The sequence below is a fragment of the Acipenser ruthenus genome, chromosome 30 (assembly GCF_902713425.1).
Source record: "Acipenser ruthenus chromosome 30, fAciRut3.2 maternal haplotype, whole genome shotgun sequence".
Taxonomy (NCBI): Eukaryota; Metazoa; Chordata; class Actinopteri; order Acipenseriformes; family Acipenseridae; genus Acipenser; species Acipenser ruthenus.
This window is the reverse complement of record NC_081218.1, coordinates 11,111,139-11,132,491: the sequence shown is the minus strand read 5'-3', so window position 1 is coordinate 11,132,491 and position 21,353 is coordinate 11,111,139. Positions and strand designations below refer to the sequence as shown.

General features: G+C 42.0%; 2 protein-coding genes across 2 annotated transcripts in view; both read left to right on the top strand.

Annotated features, from left to right (window-relative positions):
• The first annotated feature begins 3,004 nt into the window (after positions 1 to 3,004).
• Positions 3,005 to 16,845, top strand: LOC131702759 (inhibitor of nuclear factor kappa-B kinase subunit epsilon-like). Its single transcript, XM_059004846.1, has 22 exons — positions 3,005 to 3,184; positions 4,071 to 4,220; positions 4,978 to 5,102; positions 5,954 to 6,094; positions 6,405 to 6,540; positions 6,990 to 7,171; positions 7,333 to 7,493; positions 7,907 to 8,017; positions 8,109 to 8,288; positions 8,599 to 8,804; positions 9,154 to 9,212; positions 9,341 to 9,432; positions 9,641 to 9,733; positions 10,141 to 10,213; positions 10,359 to 10,471; positions 11,938 to 12,014; positions 12,428 to 12,467; positions 12,627 to 12,728; positions 13,128 to 13,224; positions 14,564 to 14,661; positions 15,215 to 15,286; positions 16,342 to 16,845. Exons 3-22 carry the CDS (start codon positions 5,016 to 5,018, stop codon positions 16,373 to 16,375), a joined length of 2,154 nt encoding a protein of 717 aa, XP_058860829.1. The 5' UTR covers positions 3,005 to 3,184; positions 4,071 to 4,220; positions 4,978 to 5,015; the 3' UTR covers positions 16,376 to 16,845.
• A 2,864-nt stretch (positions 16,846 to 19,709) lies between these two features.
• The window catches only part of LOC131702780 (ras association domain-containing protein 5-like), a 42,164-nt gene continuing 40,520 nt past the window's right edge, over positions 19,710 to 21,353 (top strand). The window contains exon 1 of the mRNA XM_059004988.1: positions 19,710 to 20,647. Coding sequence (XP_058860971.1) covers positions 19,801 to 20,647 — 847 coding nt within the window. The 5' untranslated portion in view covers positions 19,710 to 19,800. The remainder of the gene's footprint in view (positions 20,648 to 21,353) is intronic.

Here is a 21,353-nt window from a genome sequence, read left to right as displayed (position 1 = left end):
CAGCTATCACAGACAATATTTTTGGGGAATCACATCTCTCATTGGGCACAAGGAAGCCAAGCGCCTGATACTCAGCCCTGTATCCCAGTTCAGTCATTCTCTCAGCTCGGCTCAACTGCTTTACTTTGCTGGGCAGGAAATTCAGATTCCACAATCCCTTTGAAACTTAACTTTTGCAGCACCACAGATGTGGTCTGAGCTCTGGGAAACATTAGACCCTAGCTCAGCACAGCAGAGCATTCACAGACATGCCTACCCAGTTTTAACATGTTCATTGCAGGACAGTGTAACTACAGTCTCATTTGATTTTGTGTTCGCTTTCATTTCCTAAATGTTTAAACAGATTGGTGAAGTTGGTAGATAACCGATAACAGTAAGAACTTTAGTTTAGAATAAATACCTACAATATTAATGTGTGTAAGACACTGATCTCTACATGAAATGAACTATGAATAAATACTGAATATGAAATCTTACACTGTATAGATACTAGTGTATAAGCATCAAGACCAACATCTATACTCCACATTAATATTTCTGATAACATTTGCAAATTTAGACAGCATTGTAAACTGTTATCGTTGGGATAATGTGTAAACTCTATACTAAGAACATTCCTGTCTTGTGAACACAATGACTGACGGACTAGTACATGTAGAAATGTTAACACAAAGAATATGGTTTGCAGATGACATGTAAAGATCTGCCATCTAGATACACTGTAACTGAAATCTGTAGACTGGCATTCCTATACTGTTCAGAATTGCACTGCAATACAATACTCTTCAGTGACTCGCCTGGTTCAGTTTGGTTCAAGAGCTGACACATCGCAGGACTAGTTAGTACCAGTTTTTAAAGTAGGGCCCCTGCACAGCTGGTGTTACAGATTGGAAATAGACAGGGGATTTAAAACCTAATTGGAAACCTCAATTAAAATTCAATTCAATCTCATTTCAAAAATACTTCCCAGAAATACATATGCCAGGTCAAGTATACATTTCCAGAGAGAGAGAAGGATCCTTTAAAGAGGCCATCAGAAAGTAGAGTAGGTTGAGTTGCAGAGTTGTAGCACCACAGCTAGAGATATGCAAAAAATAAAAAACTACTTATTGGAAGGCAGTAAAGAACAAAGGTTGGGGAAAAACAAGTGACGACCAGAAAAGCAATATTTACAGTGGAAGATGTTCCACCTTTTTCTACTACCACCCTCTTGGTTCTGTGTAGGTTCACGTGTGCATTTTGCTCATTTTAATTTTAATTCTTTTTTTTTAATTTCCTAAAGATGAAACATCTTTCATAGTGAATATTTTTTTATTAGCTGCCACTTGCAGTCAAATGTTCCGTCTTGCAGGTGGTTTTCTGGAGTATAGTGCCACCTGGTGGGGGTATTTCTTAATTGCGATTTATTTCAAGAAGCTTCACTGAGGAAGTGATACCTGAATGGTCCTGCGAACTCCTGCGCTGTGGGGTGTCTGGTGGTAGTCGGACAGAAAAATAAACCAAAACCACACCACACATAGGGTCTGGATAGTGCTGCTAATTACAGGAATCGCACAGGGCCTGGAATGACTGGCTATCGTTTCCAAAAAAGGGGCTATCGAAATACACTCTCAGCTTGAATACTTATAAACATATAATGAATGATTGAGTTATTATAATAATAATAATAACAATAATAATAATAATAATAATAATAATAATAATATTTTAACGAGTTACAACGGCAATTAATTCAAGAAAGAAAAAAATGCCAGTTTTTCACTCTGCAAATCTCTATCCGGAACACCTTTGGTTGCTAAGGCTGGGAATTGCAAATGAGTTTCCGCGAGTCGAAAGTACAGCAGCTCACTATCGCTGGAGGGCAAAAGTCACACCTGGTGTCCATTTACAGTTTCACGCTTACAAAGCTGTGCTTCACAGCCAAAACTGGGAGCAGTAGCATCTATAAACTCCAAGAGAAAACACACTGCTGGCTTTGTAGTGCGCAGAGGCACCGTCTTTATTGTTTTATGGACTTTGGGCAGTAATGCATCCCTCCAGTGAAAAGGGCCCAGGTACAGAACGCCTGTGTTGTAAAGTGATAATGGTAGCTGGGATTTCCTGGAATGTAATCTAAGAGAATTTTTCAGTTGCAGTATTTGAAGACCATGCTCTGGGATAAACTGATAGGGGACTTCTCTAAAACATGGGTATGAGATCCAAATGCTGTACAGGCTGAGATTGTTCCTATATCAGGATAAAGAAATTAATACTGGTTTAGTAGCATGTGGGGTTGTCTCCTGCTGCAAAATCTAGAAGTGGAGGCTACAAGATGCTGGAAGGCCACTGCCACACATTACTGTTCAGGAAAGGAAATACATAGTTAGTTCCTATTTATTTATTTTACAGCACCTCAGACAAAGTATTTTTAAAATGCAAGCCTATACACTTTTTAGAGACAGGGTATACTGCATTGCCTAAATTGTGAGGTTGTTGATGATAATTTGAAAACGATTAATTTCACTAGAATCTATTTTGTAAATTTGTAGAAATCTACCGTATTTATTACAAAATAAATAAATGTAAAAAAAAAAAAAAAAAAACACTGTCCCCATCTGGCTCCCTTGATTATAACACATAAACCAAAAAGGTCTTCTGCAGACCTTATTGTAGTAGGTGTGAAGTGGCCAGTACACAGGAATGGTGTGATATATATACAGTACTTTTAACTTTGTAGATTTATACAGGTAAACTAAATGAATATATTCAATTTATTTAACTTTGAAGCAAATGGTTGTTAGCAAAAATCTAGGATAAACATTTTTTTTTAAATAACGTTTTTGTAAGACTACGCTACACAAATGTAAGTTCCATAGTGTCAATTCTAAATCAACTTTAAATAAAACGAGATTTAAAATTCGTCTGTTTCCACCGCGTTCCACTGTCAAACTTTGAACGTAAGTCTTTAGAGTCCTGTCTCTTTAAGAAGATAAGTTTCAAAACATGTAATGAACAAGGGAAGTAACAAAGCGAAAATGACGTTAGTTCCTGTCTTTTGTTAATGCAGTTAGGAGCCTTGATAAAGTTCAGGTACTTCGTAACTTTATCAGAGCGAGTAATTTGCTTGGGTATTCCACGATTGCACAACCCTTTTTATAGTTTGGGGACTAGAAGTGTTCAAAACAGAAGCACGTTAAAAAAAAAGGTACGTTTATTTTCTTGTGCCATCTGTTACAGAGCAAAATCTATCGATCTGCAAATGTAAAATGAGTTGTCTCATTTATTTAAAAAAAATAATAATACACTATGTAGCGATTGATTTATATGCAAAATCAATGCTTGTATTATTGAACCAATAGCTACTGTAGATTATTTCAGTAGCCTATTCATTTTTCACGCAGTTCCATGAAATCGGCTTCAATGTATCAAGTTAAAAATGAAACCAGTGAACGATATACAACTGTACGAATAAATCGACATCTTTAATGTATTAAAACGAAGTAAATTGTGTTATGCTCTTAAATGCACTATTATGCAGCTATTAGGGAGTCAGTATGCGCATGTCCCAAAACATCCCCAAGCTGTTAGGAAGGTAGTGTGCATTGTTAGGTACAGTATGCGGTGTGTGAATGTAGCCAAAACATATGGATGCAGATGTGTATAATGTGCATGCACACAAATGCATTGTATGTGTATGCTTTAAATATATGGTTCAAGGGATGTTGATAAAGAAATCCCTTTGAAAACGGCAGGGTGTCTCAAAAATAACCCCTCAAATGTGACATTGTGTTCTCTTGACACGTTGTATTATGGTACACAGTGTTATTGAGGTATTGTTCTGACATCACTGTGGTATGTGCTAACCACAAGCATCTAACAGCAGTGTTAATGTAAAACGTACATTGCTTTGCCGGTTATTTGGGGAGAATATTGTCCCTCTAAACCATCTTGCCGCGCGCAGGTGTTCCGGTTTGGGAACCCCTGCTCTAACCCGTAACCTCAAAACTGCCCGTGTAAAGTTAACTGCATCTTATAAACTGGGTCAATGGAACTTTGGTATTTTTTGGTTTTTTTTCTATCGTATTTTGTAGGCAGGAAGTTGCCCGCTTCCTTTGTGAAGTTTTAAAGAACACTGCAGCACCTGTTTGTTTCACAAGGGACTGACGCAGTGTGGACGTGTTCACCTGCATGGGTAAGAACCGCTCAGCCTAGCTGCTATCTTCAACCAGCAGCACAGACAGGTAAGTGTTCAACCAGCACACATTCCTTAAGCCTCACTTTAAACAATATCAAGTGGTAGTCGGCTTTAATAGTAACAGAAGTATTTGAACAGATCAGTGTGCAAATGTGTCAAGAATGGGTTTATCTGTTCAAGCTTCTACCAGAGACTCATAGAAATATTCTATACGTGGATTTGTTTACCATTTGAAGGCATAAGCTCTTTCTGACATTTTTTCTTTTTAAGGTACAGAAGGAAAACAGAGTAAATGATGCTAAACTTATTTGGTTTACCATCTCATCTTCCTTGGCTTTGATTTATTTTATTTTTGATATACAGCTCTGGCCAAAAGTTTTGCATCACTTTAGAATTTTAGGATTGAGAAATACATTTAAAAAAAAAAACTGTATTATGACTTAATTTAGATCTTTTATTCAACATCATGTAATCAAACTACAAAATGATATTGCAAAAGTCTACTGGAAGCCATAATAGTAGTACAGTATTTCATGTTAGATTTTGAAATGTCATTTTTTAATTGTCAGTTTTTCATTAGGTACATGAAATACTACAAAGTGGTATGTAATTCAATATGTTAATGTAAGATTATTCAGCTGGTTTCATTTGACTTCATGAAGCAAAATTAGTTCATCCCATAGGGTGATGCAAAACTTTTGGCCATAGCTGTATATTCTGTACACTACCTGCTATTGTTGGAACAGGAGCAGTTATAGGTATTGCCAGTGGTGTACAGCTTCCTTCTCCCTTATTCTGTGTAGAATTGAAGCCAGCTGACTGTTTGGAGTCTGAAAAGATAATGCTGAGCACGGTCAACTACCTGTGGTCACTGGATGATGTGCTGGGTCAGGGGGCGACAGCCAGCGTGTATAAAGCACGGAACAAGGTGGGAGTGACCAATCAAATCAGATTTATATAGCGTCTTTCAAAGCACTGTAAAAGACAAAACAAATAAAATACATTTGTATAGAGAAATAGAGTAGAAATAGTTTGGTATAATATATTGTTAAAAAGATTTTTTTTTTTTAAAGTAAAAAGAAAAATGTACACATTGTAAAACACAGTTTTAAAGGTAAACTATAAAAGTAGGTTTTTAATTTTGACTTCAATCCACGATGATGTAGCACGTCTGATATGAGATGGCATTCCACAGTCTGGGAGCACAGTGACTGAAGCTCCCTCTCTCCCTTGCTTTTTGTGTGTCCTTGTGGGAGGCACAGCAGCCCTGCATGCGCTGATCTTAAATCACGTGGAGGAATATATTTGTGACTATAAGCAAGGGTTCCGCTCACTGCCTTTAACTTCATGCTAATCCCTCTGTTTCTCACACAGAATAATACAAATGTGTACTTGTCTTTTTGATTCGTTGTAAAAGCTTACCACAGTGAAACAGCAAAGTTTGATAACAGTGAATGTATGGTAAAGCAAAGGTAAGCATGCTTCATTGTGTTGAAGCATATATTAAAACACATGGCAAATAATTTTAAACTATGGTGATCGCATTGTATAATCAGCGCAGAAGCATGTCAAAGAAGATGACAAGCGAGTGTTAGATATGGCAGACACCCAGCTTGTCAGCTTACCATCTTAGATGTCTCTGCTACTGTACTCTCAAGGCAGGTTGTGTTATAGCAATATTATCACACCTTTACCAACATGGTGTTTTCAAGGTACAGAATGCATGACAGCAGTGCATCAAACAGTGAATCATGCTAAGTGTTTGCCGTGGTTTCTCAGAAAACCGGAGAGCTGGTTGCAGTGAAGGTGTTCAACAACGTGAGTTACCAGCGGCCCCTGGAGGTCCAGATGAGAGAGTTTGAGATGCTGAGGAAGCTGAACCACGTCAACATTGTCAAGCTGTTCGCTGTGGAGGAGGTGGTAAGCAGAGAGCCGTGGTAGTGAACCAGGGGATGTAGGGAATTACTTTGTGGGTTGGATAACTGACCCAAGGACTGTGAAACCCAGGAACATGTCTGTGCTGGAATTCACTGAAGTTACCAAAGTTCCACATTCTAGGAAGTATGTGTCGTGGAGTAAAGGAAACAAGGGTATAATGAAAAAAGAGAAGTGGTTGAAAATTATAGGGGGGCTATCAATGTGACCGTGGTGTTTGCTTTCTGATTCACATTGTTCTCTCTTTAATACTGTAGTCTGCGATCTAAGAAAAGCTTCCATTCCTCTTTCTCAGACCCATGTCAACAACAAGCAGAAGGTTCTGGTGATGGAGTTCTGCTCCGGAGGGAGTCTGCTCAACCAGCTGGAGGACCCAGAGCATGCGTTCGGACTCCCGGAGTCTGAGTTCCTCATAGTGCTGCAGTGTGTAGGTGAGTGCAGGTCTACAGTGTAACCTGGCAATCTACGCACACTGTAGAGATCTGCATGCTCTCTGTCTGGAGGAATGCTTGAACAAACTTCCCATGGTCGTCCTTTAGCACGAAGGGTCTGTTTTTCTATCGGTCAATTGTAATAAGACTTCCTAATGGCGCAAGTTTTTAAGTGTATCAAAGTCTGGAGGCTGTTTGTCTGTCACACTTACATTTTACAGAGGATCTAGATGACTTTCTTTTGCACGAGTTATTGAGAAAACTACTGTCTACCCAAGACAAATGATGCTTTTGTAGGGGAGTGCTTTTTTGAGGACCTGGGTTTTACAGAATAAGTTACACGCAACGCTCCTCGAACAAGCAGTGGTAGAAATGTTTTTGAAATGCCTTGGCGAGAGGGCACTTTGTGTTGTGAATGCCCTGACTGTCTGTGTGCTCTGCCCTGGCAGTGGCTGGGATGAACCACCTGCGTGAGAACGGGGTGGTGCACAGGGATATCAAGCCTGGTAACATCATGCGGCGCGTGGGGGAGGACCGGTGCTCCATCTACAAGCTCACAGACTTCGGGGCGGCCCGGGAACTGGAGGACGATGAGAAGTTTCTCTCCCTCTACGGGACAGAGGAGTACTTAGTGAGTAACAAAGTGACCGGAGGGGAGGGGATGCAGATCTCCAATCCAATGTATGTGTGGAAGTGTGTCAACCTGTTTTTACCTGGGATTTTTGTAGCGTGCATACCTGTAAGTCCAGATTGCATGTGTATCTCGTGACATGCCCCTGTGTGTCCCCATAGCACCCGGACCTGTATGAGCGAGCCGTGCTCAGGAAACCGCAGCAGAAGTCCTACGGGGTGGCAGTGGATCTCTGGAGCATCGGAGTGACGTTCTACCACACCGCCGCTGGCAGCCTGCCGTTCATACCCTTCGGAGGACCACGCAAGAACAAGCAGATCATGTACGCATACCACAGCACACGCAGAGATATACACGGGCACTGGCAGGGTACACATTTACAACTAACTATCAAGATATACCCAAGTGACAAAACAAACACACTATGATTTAGATGTTTTTTGTTGCGGCAATTTGAATTGCTACTGAAATCGTAATTTATCCTTATGGTGGTATTTGTTAAACCCCGGCCCAAGATTCAGAAACACTGCAGCTGTGTAGCAGGTAAAGAGAAAGCTTGATTAACAGATAGATAGATACAAAGAGCTGTGTGAAATGTGATATCCACTGATCCCGCTGTGTATATTTCTTTTGTAATTGGTTTTGAATGTTGTACCTTTGTGAAATAACTGTGGATCCTGTTTGTTTTGTAATTTAAAGAGTATCTTTCAGTGATTCAGCTGTTCTTCTCTCCAGGTATAAAATCACCACGGAGAAGCCGAGGGGGGCGATATCGGGAGTTCAGCGTCTGGAAGACGGTCAGATAGAGTGGAGCTACGATCTGCCGGTCGCGTGTCAGCTCTCTGCGTGAGTGTCCTCGCACCGCTTTTTATATTACACAATTGAAAGACTTGCATGTGCAGCCAGCAAGCAAGCCAGCCTTCCCTTTCTGTTGCAGAGGCCTGAAGTCCCAGTTGGTTCCAGTCCTGGCCAATATCCTGGAAGCGAACCAGGAGACGTGCTGGGGCTTCGACCAGTTCTTCGCTGGGACCACGGATATCATTCACAGAGTGGTGATCCACGTGTTCTCACTGCAGCAGGCCACGCTGCACCAAATCTACATCCACTCTTATAATACGTGAGTGCTGGGCCCAGGCGAGTTGGCACTAGTTTGTTCTGTTCATCCACGGAGTAAAAATGTGTCTTAAAACATGTTTCTTGGAGTATCTTAGGTTGTGAAGTTGTCCTTGTTAAAGGTGTTTATAAAACCCATACAAGACACTGAAACTATTTATTTAGTTCTGGTAGGATTGTCTCTTTGCAGTGCTGAAAGGGCTAAGTAAGTAGTAAATGAGTTTGTGAATTAGAAAGTACACCTCGAAAGTATACATGCCTGATTAACTTGGGTGAAGGACAAATGCAGTCGTCTCTCTCGTTTGCCGTGACAGGGCCTCTATTTTAATGGAGGAGGTTTTCAAACTGGCGAGGATCCATCCCAAGTGCCAGCAGTACCTCTTTGAGGGGCACTACTACCCCCTCGAGGCCAGCATGAAGGTGGGGAGCCTCCCCCCCACCTCCCAAGATAAGCCCCTGTTCGTGGTGAGCCTGGAGCCCGAGAAGCCCGAGAAGCCCATCGGAGTGCAGTTTCGCGAACGTAAGCCAGGGGGCGACGGTGATATCAGTGGAGGAGAGGAGACTGCACCACCCCCATTGTCTTTTCAGTAGCTTTTTCAACAGATTCTCTTTGACATTTTGTCCAGGATATTGTGTAATAGATAACCTATTTCACAGCTGAATGGTACATTCCTGAACATAACAAACCGTTTCTGAAGGAAAGAATTTAGCAAATTTGGGTGTGGAATACAAATACCAATGTCTTTCATTTAACAGCAATGCTTAGTCAGTCTGTAGTTTATTCCATGTTTCATTTAAAGAAATTGTTTATAAAATGGCCAACATTGTGATGTTCTGGTTTTAATTATTTTTCTTTGCTTTCATTAAAGCTGAAATCCCGTTTTTTCCACCAAGGTTTGATGTTCTTGCCGATTACAGTTTGTCAAAGGTATGTGTGTTCTGTACAAATAAACAGCTGACTATTGTCTAAAGAGTCTAAACCTATTATCATTTACTGTTAATCATTTCAGTGCTCAATGTGAGAGTTCTGTTTCTTTTCTTGTTCCTTTTTCTCAGTGCATAGTGAGCGCAGTGCACCAGTATTTAAGAATAAGCCACTCCTTACTGAAATGGCAGGCATTGGTATTGCAAGGGTTTTACTGGCTGATGTAAGTATGGACAAAAACCTGTATGAAACACCATCTCTATCCATGTAAACGAGTAACATACTTGTACTATGATTTACTATAGTCTACCATGATTTAACATGGGTTCCACGTATTGATTTGATAAAACATATTGATTTGATAAAACTTTTTAACTTTGCATCCTAATTTTGTATACAAACTCCTAACTAGGTATGCTTTGTGTTAACAGGGAAAATATGAGGCTGGATGCGGTACAGAAAATCAACATGCTGAACCTGATGCTGTCTTTCTGCAAGAGTGCTGAGGAGAGGGTGTACAGGCTGTGAGTCACAGCACATTGTGCAACTCTGACTGACTCGTCTTCCCCACAACAAGCAAAAAAAATTTAAAAAAAACAGCTCTCTTCCCTGTTCTACTGTAATAGTGGTGTAGTTGCATTGCAGTGACATACTCGGTTATGTATTTAGAGACCCTTAATATAAAGTGGAACGTGACTGCTATTTTATAATAGCCTTTTCTAAAAAGCTAGCATAAAAAACAATGTATACATTTTATTGTAGCTACAAGTATCTTGGCAGTGTAGCTAATAGACTCCAGTACATTTATCCAGAACACACAGCATTTGTTTAGTACTTTTCTGTGTTTTATCATTCTATAATTTCTTTTTCTGTTGGCCCTCCTGCTGCTGTCCTGCCTAATGCTATTACGTTGAACTCGTTTTCAATCAAGCTGCGGGTTTGCAGTGGACACCAATGTGCCGGAGCTCAAAGACTACCCAGAGCAGAGGAAGAAGCTGCAGCTGGTATGTACTGTGAGGAATACAGAGAGCACTGACGTCTCCTCTTCCATTTGGAGTTTCGCATCTGCATCTCCTCTCTCTTATTCAGAGATTGACTTTGAGGAGAAGCTCTTTGTTAAGCATTGCTGGGGTTTCTTTTCCATTTCAGTTACAGGAAACCCTCTTGGGTTACATAAACAGCATCCATGACATTCAAAACAAACTGGACCGAATGAAAGCAGAGTGGTCCAAGCACTCGGAAACACTAGCAGAGGATAAAACGTGAGTATAAACACACATACACACACAGTGCACAGGAATAACACACACCAGACAGTGAAAGTTCAATAAAAGAGCTCCTTTGTTTGACTGGGTTGCATGTCAACAACACTTAGATAATAAGCATGGGCTCTACACAGCAATGTGTATCGCTCCGTGCAAAACGGGTTTCAGTCCCGAAGTAATACGACACTTTATAATCACACCCAACACAGACACGGTCACTTCTCCAGACAGTGAGTGCTCATGTGCAGGTGGGGTGAAAGACAACAGTTTGTGAGACAGTGGTGCAGTGTAGTCTGGGTTTTGGTGCTGGCTTGTAGCGACAGCTCCCAGTTAGTGTTAGCTGTCTAACAGTGACAAACGATAAAACAGCACAATCAATCAATCAAACAAACAAAACACGCACGATAATTAATTACTTCCGTTTCCTAAACGGTTCCTTTCCGTTACCAATCGAAGGACCAGACTGCTCGGCCACATCCCCTGAAATACCCTGAGTTACGCCTCCTTCGGTGGCGAGTCCAATCACGTATCCTCCAATCCGTGACTGACACATCGCCTATCGCATTAAGGCGATGACTTCTGGTATTGTGGCTCCGCCCCTTCCTGGATGACCGACTTCCAACTGACCCTGGAATGAACTGTCAAACCATCCAGTCCGGGGCACACTGTTCCCATTACACAGCGCCTTCACAGGTCAGGAGGGAGATTGTTGACTAGGATTCATTCGCTGTCTGTCACAGACACTCCCTGACATACACTCACAGAGACACACATAATCACGCGGCACCAGTTGAATTGATTCTTTCTCTATTTATTTTAGTATGGCAGTGTCTACACCAATGTTAGATGAGTGACTGAGGGAAAAGGCACAGTACATCCTAGGCTGTCTTCAGACCGCAATATTATGTTGCTCTAGATTTATCTGCAGCTCGACCACGGGGCTTTCGTGTTTCATTGTTCTGTCACTTCTGTTTTTATTCCTGAACCTTGAACAATGCCCTGAAGCTTCTCGGAGCTGGAACTGTTGAATTATTGCCAGGTTTCTGAGTTTGTACTGGGAGCCTTTCAGTAAAAGAAATTACTTCTAAAGAAATCTCAAGGTCCAGAAGGGCATTTAGTCTTTTATTGATGGGAGATCAACAAGTTTGCAATGTCATTTTGTAGTCTATCTTGCTTTTATGGTTGTAATATGCATTTACTGTGGTTTTAGCATGTTATACCACGGTAAACCTTTATAAAGGTATGCTTGTTTAACATTGGGTCGGATCTGATTGGGTCTTACCTAGGCTGGGCATGGTCTGAGTTGGGCTTGGTCCTGGTCTGGCTTGGTTCAATGTATTGCCCTTCACTGCAGTTTACCTGCTCTTGTTTGCCCAATCGGCAAAGCCCTGCCAATGCCGACTGAATGGGAATTGTTGTTCTGCACCTCAAATACTGCAGCTATTCCCACTGCTTTCTTTCAGCACACAGAAGATGGACTACTTGCTGGAAATGATATTGGCAATATACCATCAGTACCGGAAAGACAAAATGACAGTCAGTAAGTACGCTGCCTATATATATACACACACACACTGTACACTTTTGCTTTATAGATATCAAAGTGTGCTAAGACCTGTCACGAGAGTGCAACATCACGTATCTATCTCTGTCTCTGTACGCTGTTCAGACTAAACAATCTATGGTCCTTAAGGGGTTAATGATACCTCAACAAATACATTGCAGAATGATTTCTGCTAAGTGTGGTCTGTGTCCTTGATCACAGAGGTGCCTGATGACAGAGTGCACTCATAATCAGTCTGCTTCTCACCTTTTCAAATGTCAAATCAGACGTCATGCCGATTGCTCTGCAGACAGCATTTCAGTCTGTGCCTTTTAGAGGTGAAAGGTCAAGTGGATGCCCAGAAGAAAAGCCAGTAAATCTGAAAATATAACCATGTTTACTTTTTACAGACCTGTTGTATAACGATGAACAGATACACAAGTTTGAAAAGTAAGTATAAATAATACGCTTCAATACCTTAATGCGAATATTCTGACATTAGGAAGACGCACTTCAAGCAAATTCTCTTCAAATTGTGCATTGATGGCTGTTGCTACAGTGCTTTGTATGAGGTTTATGTTGGTAACGTTTCGTTTGGCGCTTCACTAGGATTAACTTGACAACGCATGTGAAGAAAGTGAAGTCCTTATTCCGAGATGAATGTGTACAGAAGTACCAGGCTGTGCTCTCTGTGTCTGGCTGTTGGACCAGGTAAGCAGTGCAGTGAAGGTAAGCCTGTCGGTGTTAACAGATTTTAACTAAAGGATGGCACATTATCTACATTAATCTACAACTTGTGCATAAGGGTCCACCATTTGAATGGAGACCCTAAAAATGTTTGTGTCAGACAGACAGACGGACATGATCAGACAGACAGACACGATCAGCGCAATAGGATCTACATTTTTAATGAGGATCCTAAAAATGTGTTCTTAAAGACATATTCATGTCAGAACTATTGAGGGGTGTTCCTATAGTTCTGTTCTGTCAGGTGTTTTCCAAGCTGAGCAGATGTATTAGAAAACAAAGAAGTGATGAGGGGAGCAGTGAAAATGAAGCTACTAAAGGACACTGCACTGTCCTTCTTATTCCCACCCCATGTTTCTCCAGCGCGCTGTTCGAGATGAAGACTCAGCTCAGAGAGTTCAACAGTGTTTTCAAGAGTCTCTTTGGTGAGCTGGAGGGATGCCAGGATCACCAGAGCAAGGTGAGTCACGTTGTCTTAGAAACGTCTAGGGCCTCGGGATCCCTGTGGAGATGCTGGGGCTCGAGTTCCCTGTGGAGATGCTGGGGCTCGAGTTCCCTGTGGAGATGCTGGGGCTCGAGTTCCCTGTGGAGATGCTGGGGCTCGAGTTCCCTGTGGAGATGCTGGGGCTCGAGTTCCCTGTGGAGATGCTGGGGCTCGGGTTCCCTGTGGAGATGCTGGGGCTCGGGTTCCCTGTGGAGATGCTGGGGCTCGGCTTCCCTGTGGAGATGCTGGGGCTCGGCTTCCCTGTGGAGATGCTGGGGCTCGGGTTCCCTGTGGAGATGCTGGGGCTCGGGTTCCCTGTGGAGATGCTGGGGCTCGCCTTCCCTGTGGAGATGCTGGGGCTCGCCTTCCCTGTGGAGATGCTGGGGCTCGGCTTCCCTGTGGAGATGCTGGGGCTCGGCTTCCCTGTGGAGATGCTGGGGCTTGGCTTCCCTGTGGAGATGCTGGGGCTTGGCTTCCCTGTGGAGATGCTGGGGCTCGAGTTCCCTGTGGAGATGCTGGGGCTTGGCTTCTCTGTGGAGATGCTGGGGCTCGGCTTCCCTGTGGAGATGCTGGGGCTTGGCTTCCCTGTGGAGATGCTGGGGCTTGGCTTCCCTGTGGAGATGCTGGGGCTCGAGTTCCCTGTGGAGATGCTGGGGCTTGGCTTCCCTGTGGAGATGCTGGGGCTCGCCTTCCCTGTGGAGATGCTGGGGCTCGCCTTCCCTGTGGAGATGCTGGGGCTCGCCTTCCCTGTGGAGATGCTGGGGCTCGGCTTCCCTGTGGAGATGCTGGGGCTCGGCTTCCCTGTGGAGATGCTGGGGCTCGGCTTCCCTGTGGAGATGCTGGGGCTCGGCTTCCCTGTGGAGATGCTGGGGCTCGGCTTCCCTGTGGAGATGCTGGGGCTCGGCTTCCCTGTGGAGATGCTGGGGCTTGGCTTCCCTGTGGAGATGCTGGGGCTTGGCTTCCCTGTGGAGATGCTGGGGCTTGGCTTCCCTGTGGAGATGCTGGGGCTTGGTCCAGTAGAGTACAGGGGAATAGCCTGTGTGTTATAACGAGAAGGGAGGCTGATACCACCTCCACACTGGAGCAGGACTCTGTCAGTGCCTGTACACATGACCTCCAAGGAAGACCAGGCATTGCACTACATGGTGTGGGGAAGTAGGGGGTACTAATCCAATGCCCCAGCATGGTATTGATGCCCCTATTAAAAGGTGACAGACCATGGTTAAAGCCCATGAAAGTGCATTAAAGAACAGTAGAAACTCAGTAGGTACATGTTAAAGCACAGACTCCTGTTTCGTTTGTTTCTCTCCCACAGACCCTGAAAAACGCTCTGCTGAGGATCCAGCAGGAGGCGCCCTGGCCCGACCCGTCAACCGCATATCTGGAGGACAGCCACGCACAGATGGCTCTGAGGTGGGCAGAGTAGAAGTTCGGGTCTTTTAGGAATATGCCTGTGGAGCGTTGGGTTCTTGAGAGAATCAAAAGGCAATTATCTGTATTCACTGATGCATCAGTGCAAAAAGTCCAGCAGCGTCTCTAGCATCTAGCAAAACCTTCTCCAAAAAATTGTCATTTTGATTTTCCTATCAGTATGTTAGTTAGAATAAGAGCATTTTCAGTTTTCTGAACAATTGTTTATATTAGAATAGCAGCATTTACATATTTTTCTTCCGGCAGCATACCTACCTTTACCTTTACTAAACTCTCGCACTTTCTAACTTCCAAATATATCTGGCTAAGGCCTGGCCATTCACAAATAAATACATTACAGTGTTGTGTAACAGGGCGGAGGCTGTGCACAAGCCAGCGACCCTGCGCACCGCTAGCGAGCGTCTTAACCACAATGCAAAAGAGCCGGGCTCGTCTGCAATCCTGGTTTTAGTGCTTTTAACCTCAAGATTAAAAAGATATATTTGTTTTTCAGGGAATGCAGTGTTAAATGCTGTGTTTCACGTTTTTTTTCCAGGATTCGGCTTCTGAGAGACGAGATGCAGGCAGTGGCACAGGAGCTGCAGCACAATAACTGTATCATTGAGAGGTGAGCTTCAGGAGATTCAGTTAGACCCCAGGTCTTGTCCAGAAGGACGTTTTGAATTTGTATTCCGGGCAGCGGAATACAAGTAACATAGGAAATACTGGAAGTAGCTACATTGGTAATACTTTTAAGTCCAGTTGATTACACACGTGTTATGTATTTTGTTCCATGGTAATATCGCTTTGCTTTTGTAATTGTATGAGATGATCAGTGCCTGTTAATTGTGTAATTACAGTGCCACTAAGGTTACTGTTCATTCATTCATTTATTTATTTATTTATTTATTCATTCATTCATAAACCCATTGAGACCGAGGCCTCATTTACAAGGGTGTCCTGGCAAGATGACCAGCAACAGACCAAACTAATCTGCTAATTAAAATAAACGTAATCTTAGTCTATTCCATGCTATAGGGGGGGCTGTAATTAAATGCTGATCAGCCAACACAGAACCTTCTCCAAGGCACTTGAGAAATAAGTTAATGTTAAAGAGTAAGTAGCGGGGTTCCGAAAAAGTAGCGTTCCACGTCCCCACGTGCTGCTATAACTGTTTAAATAACGGACCTGGAATTATTTTTTTATTGTTAACATCCTGACAACTTTTTACACTTATAATGTTAAAGTCTGTTTTAAAGCTCTTTTCAAAATGTCTGCTCTAGCGCACTGATAGTGTAAGGATTATTGCCCACGTTGTCAAACAGGTAACACAGCGATAACGATCCATGATGTGGTACGGAACAGAAAAGCCAGAGCACTTGATATGTTGTGTGTGTTTGTTTTTGTTTTTTTAAATCGCTCTTCCTGCAGTGATTTAGAGGACAGATCTCAAACCCCAGTGCACTAGAGCGGACATTTTGAAAAGAGCTTTGAAACAGGCTTTAAATGTATATGTGTAAAAAGTTGTCCGGATGTTAACAATGAATAGAAAAATTCCAGGTATGTTTTTCTTAAACAGTCGTTGCAACATGTGGAGACACAAGAGACTATGGTGCTGATCGCTCTGGTTTTGTTTTGCCGTGGTGGGGGGTGGATGTTACTCTCACACTCGTTTCTTTGCAGTTTCGGCGCTCTGACCACCAGCCCTGGTGTCTGATTCCCAGCGGCGGATGGAACTGGCTGGTAACCGGTTCGGTCTCTACAGGGTCTCCTGCTTCAGCATTAACTACTTCACATGCACAGCACTTTCGATATCCGCCAGGAAGTCTACCACTCGCCTAAAGAAGTGCTCGTCACGTTTTGTAAATTAATTTATATTTTTGCGTAAACAACAGTACAGAGTTTATTTCTGTATTTGTGGTTTTTTTATATTTTTTATTTAAAGAAGTTTACTCTGGCTCCCTCTCTATCACCATGGTAAAAAGCATTGCAAAGGGTAGTAAATTGGATGCAGTTATAATGAAGCACAGAAAACTATGGTCATGCTTGATAAAGCACTTGAAATGCAAGGGAAAAGCATAGTCATTGTGTATCTACCATAACAACAGAAAGGGCCCAGCTTTCCCTATCCATCTGTCTACATGCATATATGTAAGTCTGTCAAATACAATATATTATTGTACCATACCATGACTGTGTCTAATTGCTTGTGTTATATTAGTATTGGTTTCTGAGTAGTACCGGATCCTGCCACTGGGTGGCACATTTGCCTTATTGAGAAGAGCAGGATACAGGTTCAATACACTTTGGCTGTGTGTTGATCTGAAACCCCTGAGCTAGTATAGAATTAATAAAACAGATTAGTAATTCAATGCAGGGAATGAAATTTAATTGTCTCTTGAAACAACACAAGCAGCTGAAAATCAGCAAAGACCCAGCTCTGACCATCATACAGTACAGTGCAGATGATTGCTGGGATTCCCCAACTCTGTATTATACCTCGTTTCTATGGACAGCTAACTCAAGTTGGTGAAAAGGTGGCGTTTCCAAGCTTTTCCAAGTTATCACATGAGTTGGGCAGGATATACTGTCGATTTTTCCCCAGAAATACTTGCGAGTTAAAGGTCAAGACATGAATTCGGCTTTATATTGTTAAAGTTTTCACACGTGGCAATACTGTCCTACAATTACTACATGATACTGTGATCATTGCACTGTGTTATGTTGTGAACCATTACTAAGTTTTAAAACTGAAAGTTAGCAAATGCTTATCGTAAAAGTTTACCGGTTATATTAAAATGAAGGGCCGTATAAGTACAGTAACTGATTAGAAGGCCTTCTTTGTTGCTCTCCAAGTTGCTACAGTTGTAGTCATTCTAGATGCTATAATAAGATACAGATTTCATGAAGTAAACATTTTCAGTAAATGCATAGAGAAGTGGTTCTTAATTGAGGTTCATGTCAAAGAGCAGACTGTAACATTAACTTATGTTGGCTGAGGGTTTTTTTGTGCATTCTCATGATAAATTTAAACTGGGGTTTTGTAGTTGAAAAAAGTCTTGACACCACAAGGGGAATTTCAATTTCAATGTCAGCAACTCAGCTCTTAGTTAGTGGTAAACAACCAGCATACATTACAATGCCTATTCTGCAAACATGAAAACAAGACTCTTATTACATAGCAGTTTCACCTATCCAGGTTTTACTATGAGCTTGATTGACCACAGTGTGCAGATAACAAGGTCAGGTGTGTGTTGTTGAACTTGATAAACTAAATGTGTACATTTTCTCTTTATAGTATATTACTGAGTGGACTGCAGTTTCATTATTATCTTACAGGCCTTTCTCGTTATATGTATCACTGATTCGTAGAGTGTGACTCATGTCCTCACGCTCTGTATGTTTTTCTGAGTGAATTAGCTACAAATACATACTGCAGCCAGAGCCCAGCCATGACCTTGCCTTTACACCTACAGTGTGAGTGATGTAATAACCAACTCCACATCTCCTTCCTTGTATAAACAATAAGTTTAAACTTGGTTTTAGAACAGGTTTGCGTCTATTTATTTAGTGTGGACAGTTTTCTGAGGGCGAGCAGAGCAGTGCTTTTTAAGGAAGATTCTATTGGCATTCATCCTATGGCATGTGACACTATAGACCATTACAGTGACTGACAATTTATCAGAAAAGTGGAGGGTGTGGAATTCAACTGTAGCTTGTAATGTTTGAAGTAAGCATACTGGGACATTATAGGGGTGTATCTATACATAAATAAACAGGAAAAAGTCAACAGTGTGTGTAAATAAATTCTGAAGTGCTCAGAACTCCCCAAATATATTACAATTTGGGGAACACAAAATCCCAAATGAGAAAATACTGCTGTGCTGCCAAGAATACATGAGTTCAATTTTCATACACAACATATGGAAAAAAGCACATAGAAATGTTGGCATAGACTGCGATACTCGTATGTGTTATCTATTTACCATCTTTGGTCGAGACTGATTTAACTGTGTTTAATACTGTAGTGTCCTACAGCTGGTAGTGGTTATACAGGCTGTACTGAATGCAGCAATAATTCTGATTTTTAATACAGGCAACAATATTACAATCACTTTAGACCTATATACAGTATTACATTTTTTAAAGTGATTATTGTCAGAACGCATCAATTAATACAACAGTGTAGGTTGCCTTGTAGCCTTGCTGATAAGAAGATTCTTCCAATAGAAAAAGGGTTGGATATTAGATAAAAGGGAAAACATCTGGATTCACAGATTTAAGACTTTATTTTTCCATGCACTGAACTTGGAAGACCTTTTAGGATTGGAACTCCACTTCACAACTCTGAATGTTCTTAGAACATTCATCTGTAAGTCGCTGTGAAGCTTTCAAACTGAAACAGCAGCATCAGTCTGCCTAGATATTTCTACCATGCCATCTGAAGGAGCCAGAATTCAGGTGAATTCTAGATTCAAAATGCGTTCTTTTTGTTAAAGTTCTGATGCCACCTTTGAATGTAAACATCAATCTCTCTTTCTTGCTTTCACCTGAAGAAGAGACCTCTGAGGTCTTGAAAGCTTGTGATTAATTATCGTTTAGTTAGTCCAGTAAAAGGGATCACATCTCCTCTTTATTAGGCATTTCTCATTGGATATAGAACTGTTTGCTGTTTTGTAATTCTGTGTACTTTATTTAATAAACATGCGTAGAATCTAAACGTGCACAAGTTTAAAACTTTGACACACCACTATATAATTTCACACAATATGGGTAAGTCAACAAGTTTTATGTGGTTTTCACCCAATTTTACTCTTTGGTGTATCAATGTATCAATTGATAATAATAATAATAATAATAATAATAATAATAATAATAATAATAATAATAATAATAATAATATATTTGTAAATAGTCCGGGAGAAGACTGAGCGACCTCATGAAGGGTAATATTCGAAAGAAAATCCCCTTTTGGGATTTTCCGATTTTTTTTTTCTTTCAGAAACGGGGAACTAACACTTTCTCTTTAAGAAGGGCGTCCCCGCTCGCACTAAACTAGAAAGCCCAGAGCCTTCGTCACGCATCCACACTCGCTGCTGCTCCAATTTAATTTACATTTGTAACACAGCGGGGAGAACTGCAATGGCGTCGGCTACGGTGGGTCAGCACCGCTTTCAACATATCATAGACAAAGACCAGGAGCTGTTTCTTAATCGGCTGTCTGCTAGCGAGAAGAAAAGGATCCTGAGGAAATCTTCTAACGAGAAGAAGCGGACAGTGACCACAGCAGCATCCCTGGATCATTTGCATCCTCCTCCAAACATTGTGGCGCAAGGAAACCGGGAAGGCAATGTCGTGCTACAATCATGCAAAAGGATCAATGTTGTGGTTAATGACCATACAAACTGTTTTGAATATGCAGATTTGACAGGGACACGTTCATCCGCGGCCGCTGCGGAAGTGCTATTGAAACAGAATAACATCAGGGTCCAGACAAACGAGGGGCATCTTAACACGAACGGAATAGTTTGTAAAAGTGGTGCCAGTGCAAAATGTTTGACACCCTGCACGCAAAACGGACGTAACCCGCATGTTCTGCCGAACGGTGCTAAAGAACCAGAGTCAAGTTCTGTTATGAATGGTCAGAACTTTCAGAGGTGTTCCAGGCGGTCATCGCAAGTGACGTTACATCAAGACGTGGATTTCAGCTCTCTGAGCGAGGAAAACGGGTTTGGTGCACACAGCATCAACAGTAGTAACACTAGCAGCCGTAACAAGATGCCGATCTTAACCCAAGGGAGATCGGGAGTGGTGAAGATGATGAGACACGAGCCGCCGCGGAGGGAGGCATGGTCCATCTTTGGACAGGAGGACCCGAGAGTGAAGAAGGAGAAGGGAGAGGGGCACTGCTTCAGCCTGACCTCGGTCACTCACGACTGGTGCGATGCGTGTAATCGCCAGGTGAGCTCTCAAGGGCTCAGGTGTAAAAGTAAGTACCGTACCTGCTCTGACCCTTCATGCTTAAATACACTGCTTGACTGTTTGCAAACCAGCGTACAGGGAGTCGGGCGTCATGGCCCATCGGTATTGATACAGTGCTGCACTGGGATCACACTGTAGCTTTTAGTTGTTATCAGCGTTGTTTATCTTACTGGTTTGCAAAACAATCAAAAAACAGTATCCAACATAATGAAACTGTGTGCATATAAACTTTGGATGAATAAACGAGTACTCGCCAGCTGGAAAAGTTTTGTTCTGGAAAATGACAGCATAATTTTGTTACTGCGAGACTATGTGGAAGTATTGCTTTCTTGGTAATGTGTGTGCATCTGGGAACATTTTAAGAAAAAAAAGACCCCAGTCTTTACTATTAGCATTACAATGTGGTCAACAGTTACAGCGCCGCTTTGTACCAGGGCGGAGGCTATGCGCAAGCCAGCCTCTAATTAAACCATAATGCAAGAGCAGACTCGTTTGCTTTGTATCCGTAGTTTAGAGCTTTTAACCTCGTGTCACGTCACGGTACACTGGTAAGCATACTGACAAGAAGACGAGAAAAACGTATTGGTGGGTTGTAATGTGGAATGATTCTTCATTCATCAGCTACAAATCAAAGTTTTATAGATCAAACGTCAGGACCTAAAATCTATTTTTTAAACTATGATACATTTACAATAAAATAGACTTGAATAAGT

What these genes read in the sequence shown, in the direction of transcription:
- LOC131702759 (XM_059004846.1), top strand. Translation starts at nt 5,016, where the DNA reads ATGCTGAGCACGGTCAACTACCTGTGGTCACTGGATGATGTGCTGGGT. An exon ending in AGAGGAAGAAGCTGCAGCTG is followed by an intron (nt 10,214 to 10,358) that starts GTATGTACTGTG and finishes TTTCCATTTCAG; the next exon opens with TTACAGGAAACCCTCTTGGG. An exon ending in CACGCACAGATGGCTCTGAG is followed by an intron (nt 14,662 to 15,214) that starts GTGGGCAGAGTA and finishes TTTTTTTTCCAG; the next exon opens with GATTCGGCTTCTGAGAGACG.